Source organism: Microchirus variegatus (assembly GCF_963457635.1).
Source record: "Microchirus variegatus genome assembly, chromosome: 20".
Taxonomy (NCBI): domain Eukaryota; kingdom Metazoa; phylum Chordata; class Actinopteri; order Pleuronectiformes; family Soleidae; genus Microchirus; species Microchirus variegatus.
Genome location: NC_139821.1, coordinates 19,030,586 through 19,048,184, shown reverse-complemented (window position 1 = coordinate 19,048,184; position 17,599 = coordinate 19,030,586). Strand labels below are relative to the sequence as shown.

The window sequence follows — 17,599 nt, the reverse complement described above, 5'->3', positions numbered from 1 at the left end:
ACATTCATTTTGCATCATAAATAGTATTATAAAGTATATGTGTGATATCATGAAGCAATATTGTGAACAGTTGTTTTTTTTCCACCACTTTTTGTTCTCTAGGCCGGCCCCCTCTTGACCACAATAGATGTGCATTGGCCCCCAGGTCATTTGAGTTTGAGAGCCCTGAATTCGAGTGTCCAATTAACCTCTCCAATTAAGTTTTTGGAATGTGGAAGGAAGCCGGTGTATCTGGAGAAAACTCATGCGCACACAGGGAGAACATACAAACTCCCACATAGGAACATTGGACCTCTGTGAGACCGGGTCACAAACCCAGACTTCTTTGCTGTGAAGCAACAGTTCCAGCCACTACCTAGCCATGTGACCCAGTGTTTAAGGAAGTCAATATAAATGAAAAGATAGAAAAGACATACAACATAAAATAATATTGAATTGAAAAGGCTGTAAAAAACAAGCAACAATGACACGCCAAACTTGAACTTCATCCATATGAAACATGGAACACATGTGATTGTGTTGTGGCACTCAGTTGTTGAACATTGAGTTTGACTAGAAAAATGCTCAGTGTCTAATAATAAATGTGGAAAGAATCAACAGACACCTACACACACACACACACACAGGGTTTGTATTCATCTCACTATTGTCAAGTAAAAGTAAAATCTTAAGAGCGTTTATTCAAGTGGATCAAATTCATCACCATGGTTCTAGAGCAGCCTAAACAGACAAACTGTATAGTTTCAGTTTGGGTTCCATCCATTCCTTCATGTTAGCAGATGGAACCTAAGCTAAATTTTGTCATAGCATTTACATTATTTAATTACTTATTGGATGCTTATAGTTATATCTATATATTCTAAATATTCTAAAACAGCTATGGCCAATCAGTCGCCTCAGTCCACATGACCGTCTGAATACTGTGGAAACTGTGGCACTGACCCCTAAGCACATCAAGCAGTATCAACAATTATAGTATTCCTATCTTTCATCAGTGAAGGTGGAGTCAAGGTTTTAACCACACCCCCAGTGTGATGTCCCGCAGTACCAGAGAGGATTTTTTTTTTTTAGCCACGGTAGCACAACTACACGTTACCTCCACCCGCTAACCTTAAGCTGCTTCCGAACAATAGTAACCGCGGCAACTGCTGATTTGCGCGACACACCTCTGATTCCCCCCCGCAATCAGAGGTGTGGAAAAATGTTGCCCCTCCCCCTGAATGTTGTCAAGAAAAAAAAAATGCACACGTAGCATAAGGACGTAGACGACAACAACAACCCTGTTACCAAAGGCAACTCTTCCACCCTCATTTGGTGCGAAATGTCCTCAAATTGAACTTGCCACAAAGGTGTTTCCTTACATGTGTGACAATGTTATTTGAGGTCAGTGCAGATTTAGTGGCCTTAACAACAGATCGCTAGACCTTCAGAGCAACACAGAGCTACATGACTCTCTATGACTTCTCTTCTATTTACAGTTATTTTCCAATAGACTGGTTATTGTTACATTTATATTGACCCCTCTGCTCTAAAAGATAGAAAAAAAAGGTCGAGCATCAAACTGAATCGGGGATTTGGATAATTGTGAAACCCCTAATAGTTAGTAGTTACATTTCCACTCACTCACTGCTTTGCTCATGCTCTGGCCTGAAAACTGGGCTGCAATGCTGAGAAAACCAGTGTCAAAGATCAGATTGCACTCCACTGATACTTGCTAAAAAAAAAAAAAATGCTAATTAGTGTTACTGCTGTCAAATAGCACAAACAACACAGCAAACATGAATGTTTAATTTGGTTTATTTTAATTTGTTAATTTTCATCATTAATGCGCTTGACACGATGGGTCCATTAACCCCTTGCAGATGGTGGTAGGATGTTGTGTGGGAGCCCTGGAAGCCTGACAATTCTTGGAGCCATCAGCATGATATCATTACGGAACTCACTTGAGAAACCAAACTTGAGTGCATTATCGAGTGGAAGTCTTCTGAAAAGATATGGAACCACCAGCTCTCCAGAAAATGGAAGGGTGGTGTAGAAGGATTTTAACCACAAGGAAGGTCCACAAGACGGTAGTGAGAGCTGCTGTGATACATGGCTTGGAAATGTGTCTTTCACAATGGTCACCATGTCAAACGATCACTCACAGTGACACGGATTCTTGCCATGTCTTGTTTGGGGGACTGGCAACGCTACAAGTCTGATCCCCAACATGACATTGCGTGAGTTCATGGTCATCGGGGGAAAGTTGTCAATCATGGCTACCGAAAGCATTGTGGATGATACTCGTGGTCTTGTGCTCAGACACAGATCCTCAAGAAAAAAAACGTTCTTCGGCGTCACTATTCAACCAAACAGCGGCCGCGCCGTCCTTCTTTCTCTTCGGCCATGTTAATGTCTGTTATCCTATTAATCAACGTCCAAAAGCACATTATGAGAGATGTCAGACTAGGCAAAATTCTAACATGCTACACTTTTTTGCTAAATCTCTATTCTTTATTTTGTTACACTACACATCCGTCCATCCTTTACTAACGTCCATTGAAAATGTGTCTGAATTTGTGTCGTCTTATCCTGGCATAAAAGACAGTAGGTGGGGCTTGTGGTGGCAGTGCTGAATGACCAGAATGGATAGGATTAGAAATGAGCATATTCGAGGCATATTTGGTGAGTGGTTTGGAAATAAAGTAAGAAAGTCGAGGTTGAGATGACTTAGGGCCAATTCCAATTCCTATCGTAACCCTCAATCTTAACCCTCAAGCTCAACCCTTAATCTTAACTGGCCCTCAAAACCAAGTGTTGAGGGTTATTTTGTCACTTAGAAATGGGACACCCCTTAAATGCAGATACGTCTTCAGACTGTAGGGGGCAGAATAACGCGAAAGCGGCGTCCAGTCTGTCAACTCCAAAAAAGAAGAAGAAGAAGAACACATTTACGTCACGATTATTTATTACGATCCGTTTGTCAGTCAAGTTATTAGGTTGTCAGTTAGTTATAAGTCCGCTCCGGCCGGCTATTGACAAAAGATCGTAAAATAAAAATAAATGTTACGCAACAATGACGTCAGTAATCCATAATATGGGCCTAAACTAAGATAATACAATGGTTTTCATCATTTTTATGTCTCTTTTGACAAAGAAAATACTTACATTTGTATCGCACTCGTTTCGCTGCTTTCGGTGCCATCTTTCTTATGTGAAAACACGCAATGCAATCTTGCTCCTATGGGTGGTCTCGGAAAATCTCAATATTGAGGGCGATACAGCCCTTAAACTTGGCCCTCAACTTAATTTTTCTAAGAATCGGGACAGCACTTGCACTAGAGGGAGCGCATTTTTGAGATTGAGGGTCAAGCAAGGAATTGGAATTCACCCTTAGTCACGTGCAGGCGAGGGATAGTAATTATATTGGACAAAGGATATTGAAGATGGAGCTGCCGGGCAGGAGGAAAAGAGGTAGACCACAGAGAAGGTTCATGGATGTTAGGAAGGAGGACATAAGGACAGTTGCTGTAACAAGGGAGAGGACAATATGGAGGCAGATGAGAAGATCCGCTGTGGTGACCCCTAAAGAGAGAAGCTGAAATAAGAAGTCAGTCAATTCCATTCAAACAGTGCCTCAAAAGTGCTGTTACTTGTTAGGAAGTTGGAAGAAGTACAGTGCTATACCTTTGAACACAAGCCAGGCCCCATCTGTCAAGGCCAGATGTTAATTTTAATGAGGAATATTTCAAAAACTACTATTGTCTTTTTCCCCCTCCCTTGAGATGTAAACATCCATATACTATAAGCGTCTGATGATATATCTAATTCTTTCCGTTCTTCTCACAGGCCAGACACTGCCTCAGGGACAACTGCCTTTTTGAATTAAGACGATTCAAGGATCAAAAACCTTCAGATCCATTCAGATTCCACTCTATACATAATTAACAACCGTATACCTATATGCTATTACAACCACATATCTACAGCACTGCAATGAGCGGCATGCTGTCAAACAGGTGCGAGAGTCTGGTCGCCTCAAATGTGCAGCAGCATTAAAAATGCACATCTGTAGCTTTTTTTTTTTTGAAAGGGAGGGGGGGGGGGGGTAGTTTGCATCATTTTCTCTATTTGCATTTCTTCACATCACCGACAGACGCACAATAATGGTCACCAAGGGACAGCAGGGACAGGTAGGTTGAGCAGCAGGTACCAACTGTCTGATGATGTCAACCATCAGGTCCTGTGCAAAACATGGTGTGACAGCTGTAAACGCAAGTGTTGAAGACACACTACAGAAGACATAATAATGAATATGATTTTATACTATTTCAAACGCCAGGTGTGCCAACCATATATGAACAGAACGAGAGGTGGATTTATCCATATTTGGTGTTTGGGTTATAGTTTTCTCCTTAACGTTAGCTGCTTTAACTTGTTGTTAAAAGTCCTTTATGTGTCAATGTGTAAACTGCTCTGTCCCCACACATGTTAAATCAAGAGTTTAAATGTATTTGTTTTTTTTGAGTTCAGTGTTACAAATCCTTCTTTCAGATTTACCCAAATATCACAAACTTACCAAATGAGAAAGCAGTTGATCCGCAACTCCTGCACTTTGGTGAAAGAGAGTGACACAAGCGTCAGTATTCTATCAGACAACCGGTCTTTGATAAAGGTAAAGCTAAATATATTTAGCCCTTTATATATATAAGAAGGTGTCGGTTTTATTACTACTTCACTGAGCAGGTACTTGTCTGTCCTCGCAGGTTCTCTGTGCAAAGGTCTGTCACTCTAATGCTATAATGTACATCTCTATGTTTGACCGTGAGGAACATATTGATCCGTGTCAGATGACACCTAATATAAACAATTTTCTGTTAACATACAAGCAAAATAGATGGGCGGTATGACAGTTGCTGGCATTATAAAATACACACTCTCATAATTCACTGTTTCTTTGTATGAGTTCACTATTGGTATCAGTCTGATATTGGTCCAAATCACTGGATTGGATGTTGGGAATAGAAAAGCATGACATCCAATATTATCCCTAACACACTAAATATCATGCTCCACTAAACAAGGCAGCACCAGCAATGTCACGTGACCGGAATATGGATGAGGAATGCACGTGTCCACCAAAGTGGACTTAGTTTAAGATGAAAGTAGAACAGACAAGCGTAATTCACGACATGAATGTATATCGTACTGATATCGGTATCCCCCCCCCCCCCCCCCCCCACACACACACACACACACACAAACTCCACTCCTCCTACTATAACTCATTCAAAGTTGCCATCACAGGAATTATTTAAGATAAAAGACAGTATGGGGAAAAAAGGATTTTCCCCTGACAGATATTATCATTACAACCGTTATGGAAAGTGCCAACTTCTTTTTTTCCCCTTTTCTCTTCCTCTTCCTCTTCTCTTTCTTTCTTTTCCTCCATCTATGCCACTCACTCACCCGCTCTCGCTCTTTCTCCCGATGGGGGCAGAGAAGGAGAGAGGGAGGAAGAAAGAATTGGGGAAAGAAGAGTGCAGTGCGTGAGTGAGTGAGTGAGCTCTGTCAGTTGGAGTCAGTGCACTGCTAAGTCTGGCTACACTACAAAGGTTAGCAGATCTGACTGTCAATAGTGTCTTGTGGGTGGGGGAGGAGGGAGGGGAGGATGAGGAGGAGACATGGAGGTGAGGTAGTGGGAGGGAGGGGGAGGGCGGACGCTTTGAGAGAAAGATACTTTGATATTTCGGAATGTTAGAAGGGTGAGTGTGGAGAGCTGGAGGTTGGGGATCTAATTACCGGGCCATAATTGGGGGCTGGGGAATAGGTTTTGCCGTCCTCTCAACTCGCTGCAGATCAATTATGTTAAGAGAACATCTGTAAGTAGAGCTTAATGAGGTCCATTAGAGCAACATGCGCTGCCTTCCCTAACGGTGCTTGTCAGCTTCTTGGATGAGCTGGAGTGCGCTGCTGACTGGGGACCTGGTGGAGGGGCTTAAATACGAGAGGAGGCTCGGCTCTCCGACGCTCTTCTTCTTCTTCTTCTCTCACTGCCAGAGAGAGAGAGACGCACAGACACGCGCGCACCACGCAGCCAGGGTGAGACAGAGGAGGCGAGAATGTGTGGAGGGGGAGAGAGTGAGAAGGATGCAACTTTAACTCCAGGATCCGACATCCTAACAACTTCATAACAAGAGACGCAACTTTTCCTTAAAAAAAAAGAAAAGAAAGAAAGACGAAAACTCCACATTTTCTGCAGAGAACCAGGACTTTTGGCGAACTTCGAGAAGAAAGTTGGCTTGTGTGGACACACTTTTTGGGCGCTGCATTTCGGTTTCATCATCCGTGGCTCTACTTCAAGGTACGTGCGCATGCACCCGGTCCTCTGAGTTGTGCGTTTTGACCCAAGAGCGCAATACAAAAAACAGCTTCTTCTTCATCAGAGACTCAGCATGAGTTGGAGACGGACATTAAATGTCTTCATTATTGGAGACGGAGGACGCAGAGAGTGCGTTAGGGTCAGATACAAACAGAACAACAATAACAATAATAACAATAATAATAATAATAAAAACACAAACGTCCTCTTTGAATCCTCGTTTGCGCACGTGTAAGGACGCATAAACCCGAGCCTCCATCCTTTACTCCTGTGTGTCTGCAGCCTCCGTTCACAATGGCTGAGTGAGGATGGATAATGCGCGGAACGCAGTGAGTGAAAGGAGAGTGGAAGGGCACCGGGAGAGAGAGGTGGCAGCCTCTCACACACACACACACACACACCGCAGCAAATTGCATGATTACCAAGATAGGCCGCCTTGAAATAATTCAATCCATGACAAAACCTAATTACTGGCAGGTAATACCCTGTCAACTTTAATGCATCTCATCACTCATAATGGCGCGGAGAGCATTTTATGACCCATCTCATTATCGCTGCATTTTAGGCTGGAGCCGCATGCCAACTATTAACTTGTCAGGCTGTGGACTGGAGCTGTGTGTGTGTGTGTGTGTGTGTGTGTGTGTGTGTGTGTGTGTGTGTCATCCACTCACAACAGTGCGGCAGACATGGCGCAACAATGGGGAGAGGAATAATTTTCTGTCCTTTAATTAAAGAGATGATTTGAATAAATACTGTGTGGAGAGGAGATAATCAGTGGTAGAGGTGGCGTGGAGTGGAACCCGGGACCTCACGTGACGTGTGTGTGTGTGTGTGTGTGTGTGTGTGTGCGTGCGTGCGCGTGGGGGAAAGAATGTCATTTACACAATAAGCCAGTGTCCTTAGAGGATAAACTCTTTCCCCCCTTTTGCCCAGTTGTGATGTCAGTTTTTTCAGTCTGGTTATGAGAAGAATAACTGAAAAAGTAAAGGACAGATTTAAAAGAAAATATCCGGGGGTGTTTATTTACGCACAAGAGAGGACTGGTGAGATTTCGGGAAAGATCCAGACACGAATATATCTTTTTTATTATTGACAAAACAATTGCTAAAGTGTGTTTTCTGTTGCATATTTACTGCTTATATTTATTTCCCCAAACACTCTGAATGAGCCATGATCGTGACTCACACTCTGTTGTGTTGTTGTGCAGTTTTGCGCAAGTGGCTCGTCGATTAAACCAATTAAAGCATCAGTCTGACTGCATGGGTGACAGCATTCATGGTTTTCTATGCTGTGCCATGAGGTGTGGGGGGGTCATCAGTTGCCATGGTAACTGTGTAGTTCTAGCGTGTTGTTTTTGGAGACCTGAGGAATAACTGAGGACAGCAGCGTGGAAAAAGTCCACCTTAAACTTGGACTCCACTGACGCGCACTGCACGGTGCGTCTTGCCACGCGCCCCGAAGACTGGAACGGAGTACGCGCGCGATGAATGAGTTCAGAAGTGAACGACTTTATGGAAATGACTCACAAGGGAGTTGTTTTATTTAAAAAAATAAAATAAAAATAATAATAATAATCATACATCTCCCCCTCCCTCGCCCTGTGTTTCATCTCGCTGAACAATGGAAGACACAGCTTGAGCCCTCGCACACTCCCCCCCCCCCCCCCCCCCTGCATGCTCCTCGCCCGGTGGTCGCACACCTGTAGCTGAGTATAGTATCAGGTCGCTCTGATCCCTTGTACAGTTCTTTTTTCTTTTTTTTTTTCGCTGCATGCGCTCCGCGTGTGCGCCGCGACGCGCCTATATAGCCAGTTTGGTCAACTTTTGTGTCCTCGCAAGAGAGGAAAGACGGGGTGGAAAACAACCTGCAGCTGGGATCTTCAGGGAAAGTTGGAGAAAAAGGTGAGGTGCGCGAGCAGGTGAGGACGGGACACGCGTTCGTATTCGTATCGTTTGACACATTTGCGCCACGAAAAAACCACAGCATTAAATCGGGTTATGGGGCTGCAACGGTTCCGGATTTCATGAAAGGGAGATTTGTATGTGTGTGTGTGTGTGTGTGTGTGTGTGTGTAGCGAGGGTCAATGTCGCAGCCGGCGATCGACAGAACCGCGTTTCCCTTTACGCGCGGTGCGTTCAGAGAGGATGGAGAGCTGTGTTTTGTCGCGCGTCGGGAAAAGCACTGTGATTATTGTACGGTTGATTAGAATGTAATATTATTATACCTTCATGTATTTATTTATTTATGTATTTATTTGCTGCCTATGTGTATCCTCCGCTGCATGCCTCGCGTCTCTCCGCCAAGCGTGCGCGGAGCTCCGGACTCTGTGACGCCCGACGGCGAGGAAACACACACACACACACAGAGAGAGAGAGAGAGAGAGAGGGGAGGGGAGTGTCTCTCTCTCTCTCTCTCTCTCTCTCTCTCTCTCTCTCTCTCTCTCTCTCTCTCTCTCTCTCTCTCTCTCTCTCTCTCTCTGTCCACCCCTCCTCCCCGACTTCTTTTCATTCGCCTCTGATCGCCGTGCTGGATTGTTCCCCTCTCTCTCTCTCTCTCTCTCTCTCTCTCTCGCGCGCAACAAAAGCCCCAATCCCCAGTCTGTCTGTCTGTCTGTCTGCAGATATCGGTCTATATTAGACATCTATATGTGTAGCATACATATATGTGAGTATACACACACATAGCTGCATAAGCTGCTGCTCTCCGGACGTTTTCCCCAGGCGGCTTCGGGGGCTTGCATGGTGGTGCTTCGGCTGCTTCAGCGGCTCAACAAATGCAGAAAAGGGAGAAAAGTTTCGGTAAGACGCCTTCTGTTTTCTCGGCTTGCGCGCGAACGCCACGTTTTGTGTCCGCGCGCGCGCGCGCGTGTGTGTGTGTGTGTGTGAGTGTGCGTGGGTGACGACCAAGTTCCAGCATCCCTCTGCTTCTGACCCGCTGCTGTCGCTGCTGCTGCTGCCGCTCTCTCTTCTCTCTCTCTCTCTCTCCACCTCCCGATAACCTCTCGCCAAAACATGGATGCGCCGGTTTGTTTGTGTTGTGAATGCACTGTGCTCGTGCAGCTGATGCGTGCGCACGCGAGAGAACGCAACTGAAAGAGCTGCACTGCAAATTGAGTGTGTGTGTGTGTGTGTGTGTGTGTGTGTGTGTGTTAAATCCGTTACTGGCCTTTACGAGCGCGCCGCTGCCATGGCAACAGTAATTAAACTGATAGGGTGAAAATGTCAGCATCTCCGCTCTCATGCCAAACAGCTGGGGCTGAGAGAAGCAGAGAAGCCCCCCCCCCCTCTCCATCATCATCATCATCATCATCATCACGATGAGCATCATCATCTGGAGGATGTTGGTGATACATGTGGCGGCAGCAGAGGCAGCAGCAGCGGCGGAATGAAAGTGGAAGTACGCGGGAGCAAATGGAATCGGAGCCATTAAGGCAATGAGCAGCTGTGATTTGCTTTTCCTTCATGGGAAATGAAGCTTTTGTTCCGGACTCCTCCTCCTCCTCCTCCTCCTCCTCCTGCATGGCAAATAGAGGAGAAGCGGTCGAATTCCTGCCATGCTTGTCTCCTTCATCGTCGAGTTGATCGCACAGTATACAAAAAAAAAAGCAAAGAAAAGAAATAAGACGGGGGTAAAGAGCAGGACTTTACTCCAGAGAGTTTGCGGCGGTTACGCGGCGGGACCGCATCAGTGCCGCTGAACAGGCGCGGCGGCAGAGCGGCTGCCGCGTGTGCGGCGCGCGCGGCGTTTGTCTCAAATCCAGCCAATTAACAGATCAACAGCCCAGAGCTGCGCAATGCACTGACGGCACTGTTGGATTCTGACTGAGCAAACAATCCTTTACTGAACACACGCACGAGTTCGAACAGAAACTACAGCAGGTGAAGGGAATCAGTTAGATGCACATTTTCTTTTTCCCACATCGAGAAATAAAAAACTTTAAAACATGCGTCAGCAAGAAACAGCTGAAGGTTTTGAGGTTTGAATGAACTAAATGAATTGTTGGTGTTCCCACATTGATGAACACAGTGTCACTATAGCATAAAAAGGGTAAAAAAGTTATCAAAATTTTCTAATGGGACCACACTCTGGATAAGTCTTAATTCTTGTAGTTTTAAAGTGTTTAAACATAACTGAACAAGTTCAATTTAACATTAACTGTGAGTGTATTTTCGTTTACAACTCACTTGAACCCTGCATCATTTACTGCAACATTGTCAATTATTTTCCTTTTTTAAAAACAAAAATATACAGTGGGTGCAGTTTTCCTCATTGGCGCCTAGTGTTTTTGTGTATTTCCATAATAAAATCATCCGCTATAGATTTGTCATTTACAGCATTAAGTTGTCAGACTATTATAAAAACAAATATGATAATATTAAATAGTTGTAGAAAATGGCTGCAACGACTATAATCGATTTCTAAATGAATCCACTATTTTGAGAATTCTTTCATTTGTTTGACCGATTTTTGTCTCTCCATGAATTAAATGAGCTCTCTGATTTTTCAGCTTCTTAAATGTGAAGGTTTTCCTGTTTCTTTCCTCTATACAACAAAAAAAATCGTTAGAACAGATTCATTGTGGTTTGTGGATTTAAAAAAAAAAAAAATATTTAAGAAGATCATCAATTCCAAGTTTGGTAAACATTTTTGAACAGTTTCTGATATTTTAAAGTACTTGTTTAATCAAGAAAATAATCAGCAGAGCAGTTGTATTTGCAGTCGTAGTTGTATATGCTTCACAGTTTGTGCCAAATGCAGCTGAGAACGGTCCTCTTTTTAATTTGTATTTTACTTTTTTGACAGGTTTTCACCTCGTGGATAAAGTTTAACCTAAAAACCATTGAACTTTAAAGTTCCTAATTGGTAAAATGTCGTGTAAACCAAGGAAAAATGGGGAACTTCTTCAGTAGTAAATGTATGGTTTGTGTGAATACTTCAGACTGACAACTGTTGCTAAAAGGCAAAGTTTTAGTGTTTCAGAAATAACTGAAAGTATACTGTAAGAAGTACTTTGTGTGTGTGTGTGTGAAAGGAGGACAAAGGGGAGTGGGGGGTGTGTGTGTGTGTCCTCGGGGGAATCGTAGGAGAATACTAATTCCAGCCTGGTGCGGAGCCACATTGGGTTGGAGCCTCCTCCTCCTCCTCCTCCTCCTCCTCCTCCTGCCCACTGGCCACAAAGGCTTTCCACGGTCAGCTCAGGCCAAACAATGCGGCCCGCTGCAAAGCTCCTCGCCTGTGGCCACGCCCCCTTTAAACACAGAAGGTCAACGTGTAAAAAGAAAAGAAAGGGGGGAAAAAGAGAAAGAAGAAGAAGAAGAAGAAGGAAAAACAGTGAAACTGTGGCTTTTGTGTCCGCGTGGTGCCGTGAACACGTGGACACTTGTGCTGTTAGTGTAGCCATCTCATCACGACACTTCTTCTTTTCTTTCCCCCTCCTCTCTTCCTCTTCTTCGTCGTCACACCCAGCACATTTTCTTCTAGCAGAAACTAGTTAGAGGCATTTACCTCACACCAGCTTAACTGACTTTTTGCTCTTTTTGTTGTTGTTGTTCATGTCACCGCTGGTCAGTGTGAATTATGCTTTACTCAGATTTCCTCCAAATATTCAACAAACCTCAGCGAAGATAATACGTTTTTACCTTTAAACAGATTTAGATTGAATCAGGTGTGAGGTGTCAAACTCAGAAATGTTCTGTGTCCCACATAAATAATATATGTATGTATTTATATACATGCTATTTTAAACCGCCATTTTTAGATATGTTTTGACTTTATGCAGCTGTCTTACAGTCTCTTTGTGCACTGCATTGTGGGAAAATACGCACTGCAATACAGTAGGACAAAAAAAAAAAGATTTCAGATTTATTTTTATGTAAAAGTGAGGCCGTTTCAAATCATACAGTTACGTTTTTGTTGTGTATTAAAATGTGCACGCTACTACAGGAAAAGAAACAAAAGAGAAAATAACTTAAAGTTGTTCCTCTTCTTTTGTGCAATGCATTGTGGGAAAATATGTTATTGAAATATGTATACCACTAAGAAAAGAAAAGAAAGAGCATTGTGGGCAAACACTTTGTTTGCAGTACCTGCTTTTTAGTAGTACAATTCTATACCGTTTTTCATTGTGTTGTGTATTCAAATGCGTTCACAACTACAGCAAAATAAAGAAATTAAAGAAATGTTGTTTACACAGATGTAAACAATAGTGCACAAATAAGAATGACAGGTCGTGGTGTGTGCAGCGTTACAGTCACTTCTGTCGTTCCACAGTGTTTGACAACGTTCTCGTGCAGGAGGGTGAAAAACGTCGTCCACGATTGTTCGTACACACGTAGTTCTGCGTATGTCACCATCATCCCAGCTCCCTGACGTTGTCTCACCACCTAGTAGTTTGATATTTTTCATATAATTCACAAAGGGAATAAGTAATCTCAAAATTAAATTTCGTCAATTCGTCAAATATAACACTTGGCCTTTTTTTTTTTTACTGCAATTTCTGTAATATGAAGTAATATTATTTTAAACAGGTACACCATCATGGATGAATGAATGCATTTTTTTAAACAGAGATTTTCGAAAACAATATTAGTATAAATAAATCACCAACTACTTTGAGTGCTCTTCTGCTTTTTCAGCTTCATTTTGTAAATGTCACAGCGTCTCTAAGAGGAAGTTGTGTGTCCTCTCCTCTCTGTCTCTGTGCTGGTGTTGTCTGACCACTCAAACCGTCTCTTTCTCCCTCTGCTCGTGTGTCTTCTCCCAGGTATACAAATGCTCTCCGTCCAGCCGGACACCAAGCCAAAAGGCTGTGCCGGCTGCAACCGGAAGATCAAGGACCGCTACCTGCTGAAGGCCCTCGATAAGTACTGGCATGAAGACTGCCTCAAGTGTGCCTGCTGCGACTGCAGGCTGGGCGAGGTGGGCTCCACACTCTACACCAAAGCCAACCTCATCCTGTGCCGGAGAGACTATCTACGGTAAGAGACGCGCCGTTGTTCTGGCGCTGTGTGACACGCTGTTTGAATTTACCCGTAATCCAGCAATTACGCCGCAGCAAATGCGACACGTGAATTATCAGATGGTGTTTGTTTACTCTACGTGACTTCTTTTAATTAGTTAACTTCTTAGAAACACATTATTTTCCCCTTATTAGCTCATATCAGTATCAATCTCCCTGGAGTGTCGTGTCGTGTGACCCCATTTCCTATAAATAAATTTTTTTTTTGTATCATCTTCTGTTTAAAGTCACTAATTAGTTTCTCACCTGGTTGCAGCACCTTTTTTTTCCTGAGGATATTTGGAAATAAAGGCATGGTTTGGTTTATATAATAGACAACAAGATTTTAATGGAGTGTAAAATATACATGTAGGAACATTTAGAAAAAAAAAAAAATATGACAGCTGGTTACAGGAGAGAAATCCAGCTCATCAGTGAAGTGTGTGGGTTTTTTCTTCTTCAGTGGAACTGACGTCTTTTTACCGACAGTGGGTGGCAACACCGGCGTTTTACTCTGACTCATTAATTCACCTCGCTGTATTTTCATTGTGTGCCATTTAAATTTTGATATAAATATCAACACAATATAGGTTCAGACGTGTCAAGTGATATCACACGTGGACACCGCGCTTTACATTCTGACTATAATGTGAGAAAAATGGATCTGGTTATTTCAGTGTTTAAAGGAAGTGATTGCAGCCTTTACTGTTGCTGCTTGTAGGTGTAAAGTTAGTGCTTTCATTTGCATCTCTGCCAACACTGAGTGGAATTCATTAAATGCAAAAACTGTTGTTGTTTTTGTTGTGTAACATGCAAAAATACAAGTAAATATCATCTTTTTTTTGGTGGGAGTGCAGAGCTTTGGCATCTTGAAATACAGTTTGTCATTCTGCGATCAGGCACAAGGAAGTATCACACATTTAAACAGAATCTTCTTATTGCTTTTTTGTCAACAATAGTTAAAGGTGCATTATGTAATAAATCTAAAGCAACTTCCCATAAAATCCTCCTAATATGTCACAGAGACTCAGGAATAATGTTCATATAACAAACTGAACTCAACAACAACAACAGTACAGACAAATTATTTGCATTAAAAAAATATTTTGCAGACTGCAAATCATGTTTGGAAATCATGTTTTGGCATGTGGCGCCACCTACCGCCGTCTACCAATCATTGCAGTCTGTAGAGTCTCAGCTGCCGAGCAACCACGGGTTGCCAGTTACGTCAGAAAACCAAACCTAAAAGACCTCGGTATTTTAAATTTGAGTGTAGCAACCGTTTTTGGCCACATTCTTACATATGGCGCCATTGCATTGTGTTCTACAAAATCAGCAACACCAGATGAAATTTTATTAATTATGCAAATTTTAAGCATGAATAAAGAAAAAAAGTCAGATAGCGACAGGTGGCCACCACATAGAATAAGGAAAAGCAACTTGAATTAGAAGTAGCTGTTGATAGACATTTTGTTGCTGCTTTAATCTATTATCTATTATTATTGATATTTGGTTCCTGCATTAAGCGCGGAGGCTGCCATGATTATTAAATGTCATTCTTCATTCACTGAATCTGTTTTCATTGCGCTTATTTGCTTTTACCTTTAATCAAAGCGCCAACTTTTTCAACTTGCTCAAGTGTCGAAAACCTTTTAGTGATTTTTTTTAAGATGTTTGAAGGTTGTTTGTGAATGAAAATTGCACATTAAAACAGACCGAAAGAAACCCACAATCAAACCATCTGAACTAAAATGGTGCACAATGAACAAGTGTCAACAAGATAGTGTTTTAAACCTGCAAATGTGGCTCGTGATTCCATTTAGGCACTCTGAGTAATGTTGAGTCACATTTAAACTTGGCTCTCTGAGTGAATAGAATATATCTCCACTCTGTTGCATATTCCATATGTATGAGGTAGAGAGATGATGATAAAGTGATTGCAAATCTGTGGTAGGTTTTGACACCTGGTTATGTTCACACCATCCGCTCCATAAAAAGACACCCAAATATTCCAAAGTTTGGTCTTGAACTATATGCATGGTCACTTCCTGTTTTTTCTCTCAGTAAGCTGTCAGCCAATGATACAGTCAGTTTTTGCAGAAGTTACCGAAACCATTTAACAAATATAGCCTCTCACAATGCTGAAATGGAAACACACTTCTTTCATTCCTCAGGGCTAACTACTAAAAAAAAAGACAGTTGTAAACATTCATGATACCTTAAAAAGTTAAAACTAACAACCCGACTGGAAGTTAAGAAGTTAGCTTACATTTAGCAACATTTGCACATCGTCAATTGTGGTAAAACAACAACGTTTTTCAGAAGTAGCGGCGTCAATTTGGTTGTAAAGAGATGTAAAAAAATTGTGATGTAAAACTTACCACACCTAATGTTTCTTTATTAGCATGTTCAAAAACATACACACATACCTAGCTGTTGGTAAACGGCTAATGCTAAGCTGCTAGCTTCAAAACGCAGTAATGACGAAAAACAACATGCCAGTCATTTAGCTAAAGAAATTCAACATTTAAGTGACACAAGACTTGGTAAAAAATGTCATATAATAGCCATGCCTATAGTTATCAAAAACAAATGCGCTAAAAGGTCTGTATTTATATTCTGTTTTTTGGTGCAACTTAGAATTTAGCTCTACCACTTAGCCACCATAGCTTTATGATCTGTATTGTAAATGATCACAGTTAAAGCTTGTGGAACTGGTAATAATGTCATTTATTGTGAAATTTAAATGTAAAGCCTTTGCATTAAGGCTAAGTTTTAAATTAACATCACAGTTGACCAATCCTTTATTTAACAAATGTGTCATTTCATAATTTACTACACCAAATTCAAATTCTCTTTCATGTTTTTTTTATTTTATTTACAGTAATAGTAAACTCTTACTGTTATGACCGTGCATTGTGTTTCTATGGTCAAAATGACGGATAGAGCCATTAAAACACTGTCTGTAAACAGCAGGTGAGATTATTCCCAGAATGAATCAACCTGTCTTATCAGATTTTACTGACATGTGTTTCTCAGAAGTTATCAAGGGAATCGTGTCTCCGTGTTGACAGATTATGTTAACAGAAATGTTTTTTTGTTTTTTACATGAAAATGTAGCTTTATTACAGATTGTGAGTATGAGACCATTTTTCTCCTGAGGGCTGATGTTGTAGTTGGTTGTGAGACATCTGAGTGATTATGTAGTTTATGGACGACAAACATGGGTGTGTGTGTGTGTGTGTGTGTAATACATATGCTTTACATGCCATTCACACACAATTGTATTTTTAATATTTTCATAAATGTGTATTAATCCACTGTTGATAATAGTCACAAACAAATGCACATCATTGAGAAATGGTGGAACATATTTGTCTGGGACTTTTTATGATATCTTTTGGCAACAAGAACATAAACGAACTGAAGCAATTTAATCTAATAATAGATGAATTAAAAAAAATATGACATTTATTTTTGCAAATAGCAGGAGTATTTGTTGGGGCATTTGGTGGGGTAGCCCCACAATACTTATGCGTAAAGCCAGGTTTTTGCATTTATTAATACATTTGCTGCTCTGGACACTATCGTGCTTCAGTGTCTCATTGTAATGTCGATTCCGAGATGCGTTTGTCCATCCCTGCTCGTCGCTGTGCAGCGGAAGCCTCTGTAATGTTCGTTCTTTCATCTCCAACGTACAAGGAGATGGAAATCGACTTGACTTTTGCAATATATTGCACGTGTGGGCCCCACCCCCGCGAATGAAACTCTGACATCTTCACACGGCCGGCTAATGAACGGCAAGGGTATAGCAAACGGCGGCCGTCCTCAACTGATCTGCAGAGCAACAAAGAACAGCCTGGCTCCGTCTGTCAATCGGGCGCCAGTCGATTGCAGCGACATCACAATACGCACACACACACAGTCACTAAAAAGGCGACACGGAGCATACTATTCCTACTTATGTTTATCTGAGTCTGTCAGCCCAGGTTAGTGACAGGAGGAGGAGGGAAAAAAAGATGACTTCACATTTAGCCCATTTTTATATTCCATTGGCTTAAAAGGAATTTATTTGGGCCTTCATTATACACCCCCCCCCCCCCCTCCTCCCACCCTCTTCCCCGAGTCAATCGTACTCTGCTTAGAAGGGTGGCGTGTTATTAGACCCGGCATAATCAGGAGTAACAGAATTCTTCAGGGGTCTACAACCATGAGGGACGTGATCTGCCAGCAGAGAAATA

The 17,599-nt window shown here is 42.1% G+C and overlaps 1 protein-coding gene across 2 annotated transcripts in view; it reads left to right on the top strand.

The window, feature by feature from the left end:
* Positions 1 to 9,119: 9,119 nt before the first annotated feature.
* The window catches only part of lmo3 (LIM domain only 3), a gene marked incomplete at both ends in the record, with an annotated part of 56,033 nt that continues 47,553 nt past the window's right edge, over positions 9,120 to 17,599 (top strand). The window contains 2 exons of one of the 2 annotated variants that reach the window (XM_083906625.1): positions 9,120 to 9,159; positions 13,125 to 13,338. In XM_083906625.1, the coding sequence (XP_083762751.1) occupies positions 9,135 to 9,159; positions 13,125 to 13,338 (239 nt within the window). Of the gene's footprint in view, positions 9,160 to 13,124; positions 13,339 to 17,599 lie in introns of those variants that run through there. The other variant, XM_083906624.1, reaches the window with a different exon arrangement.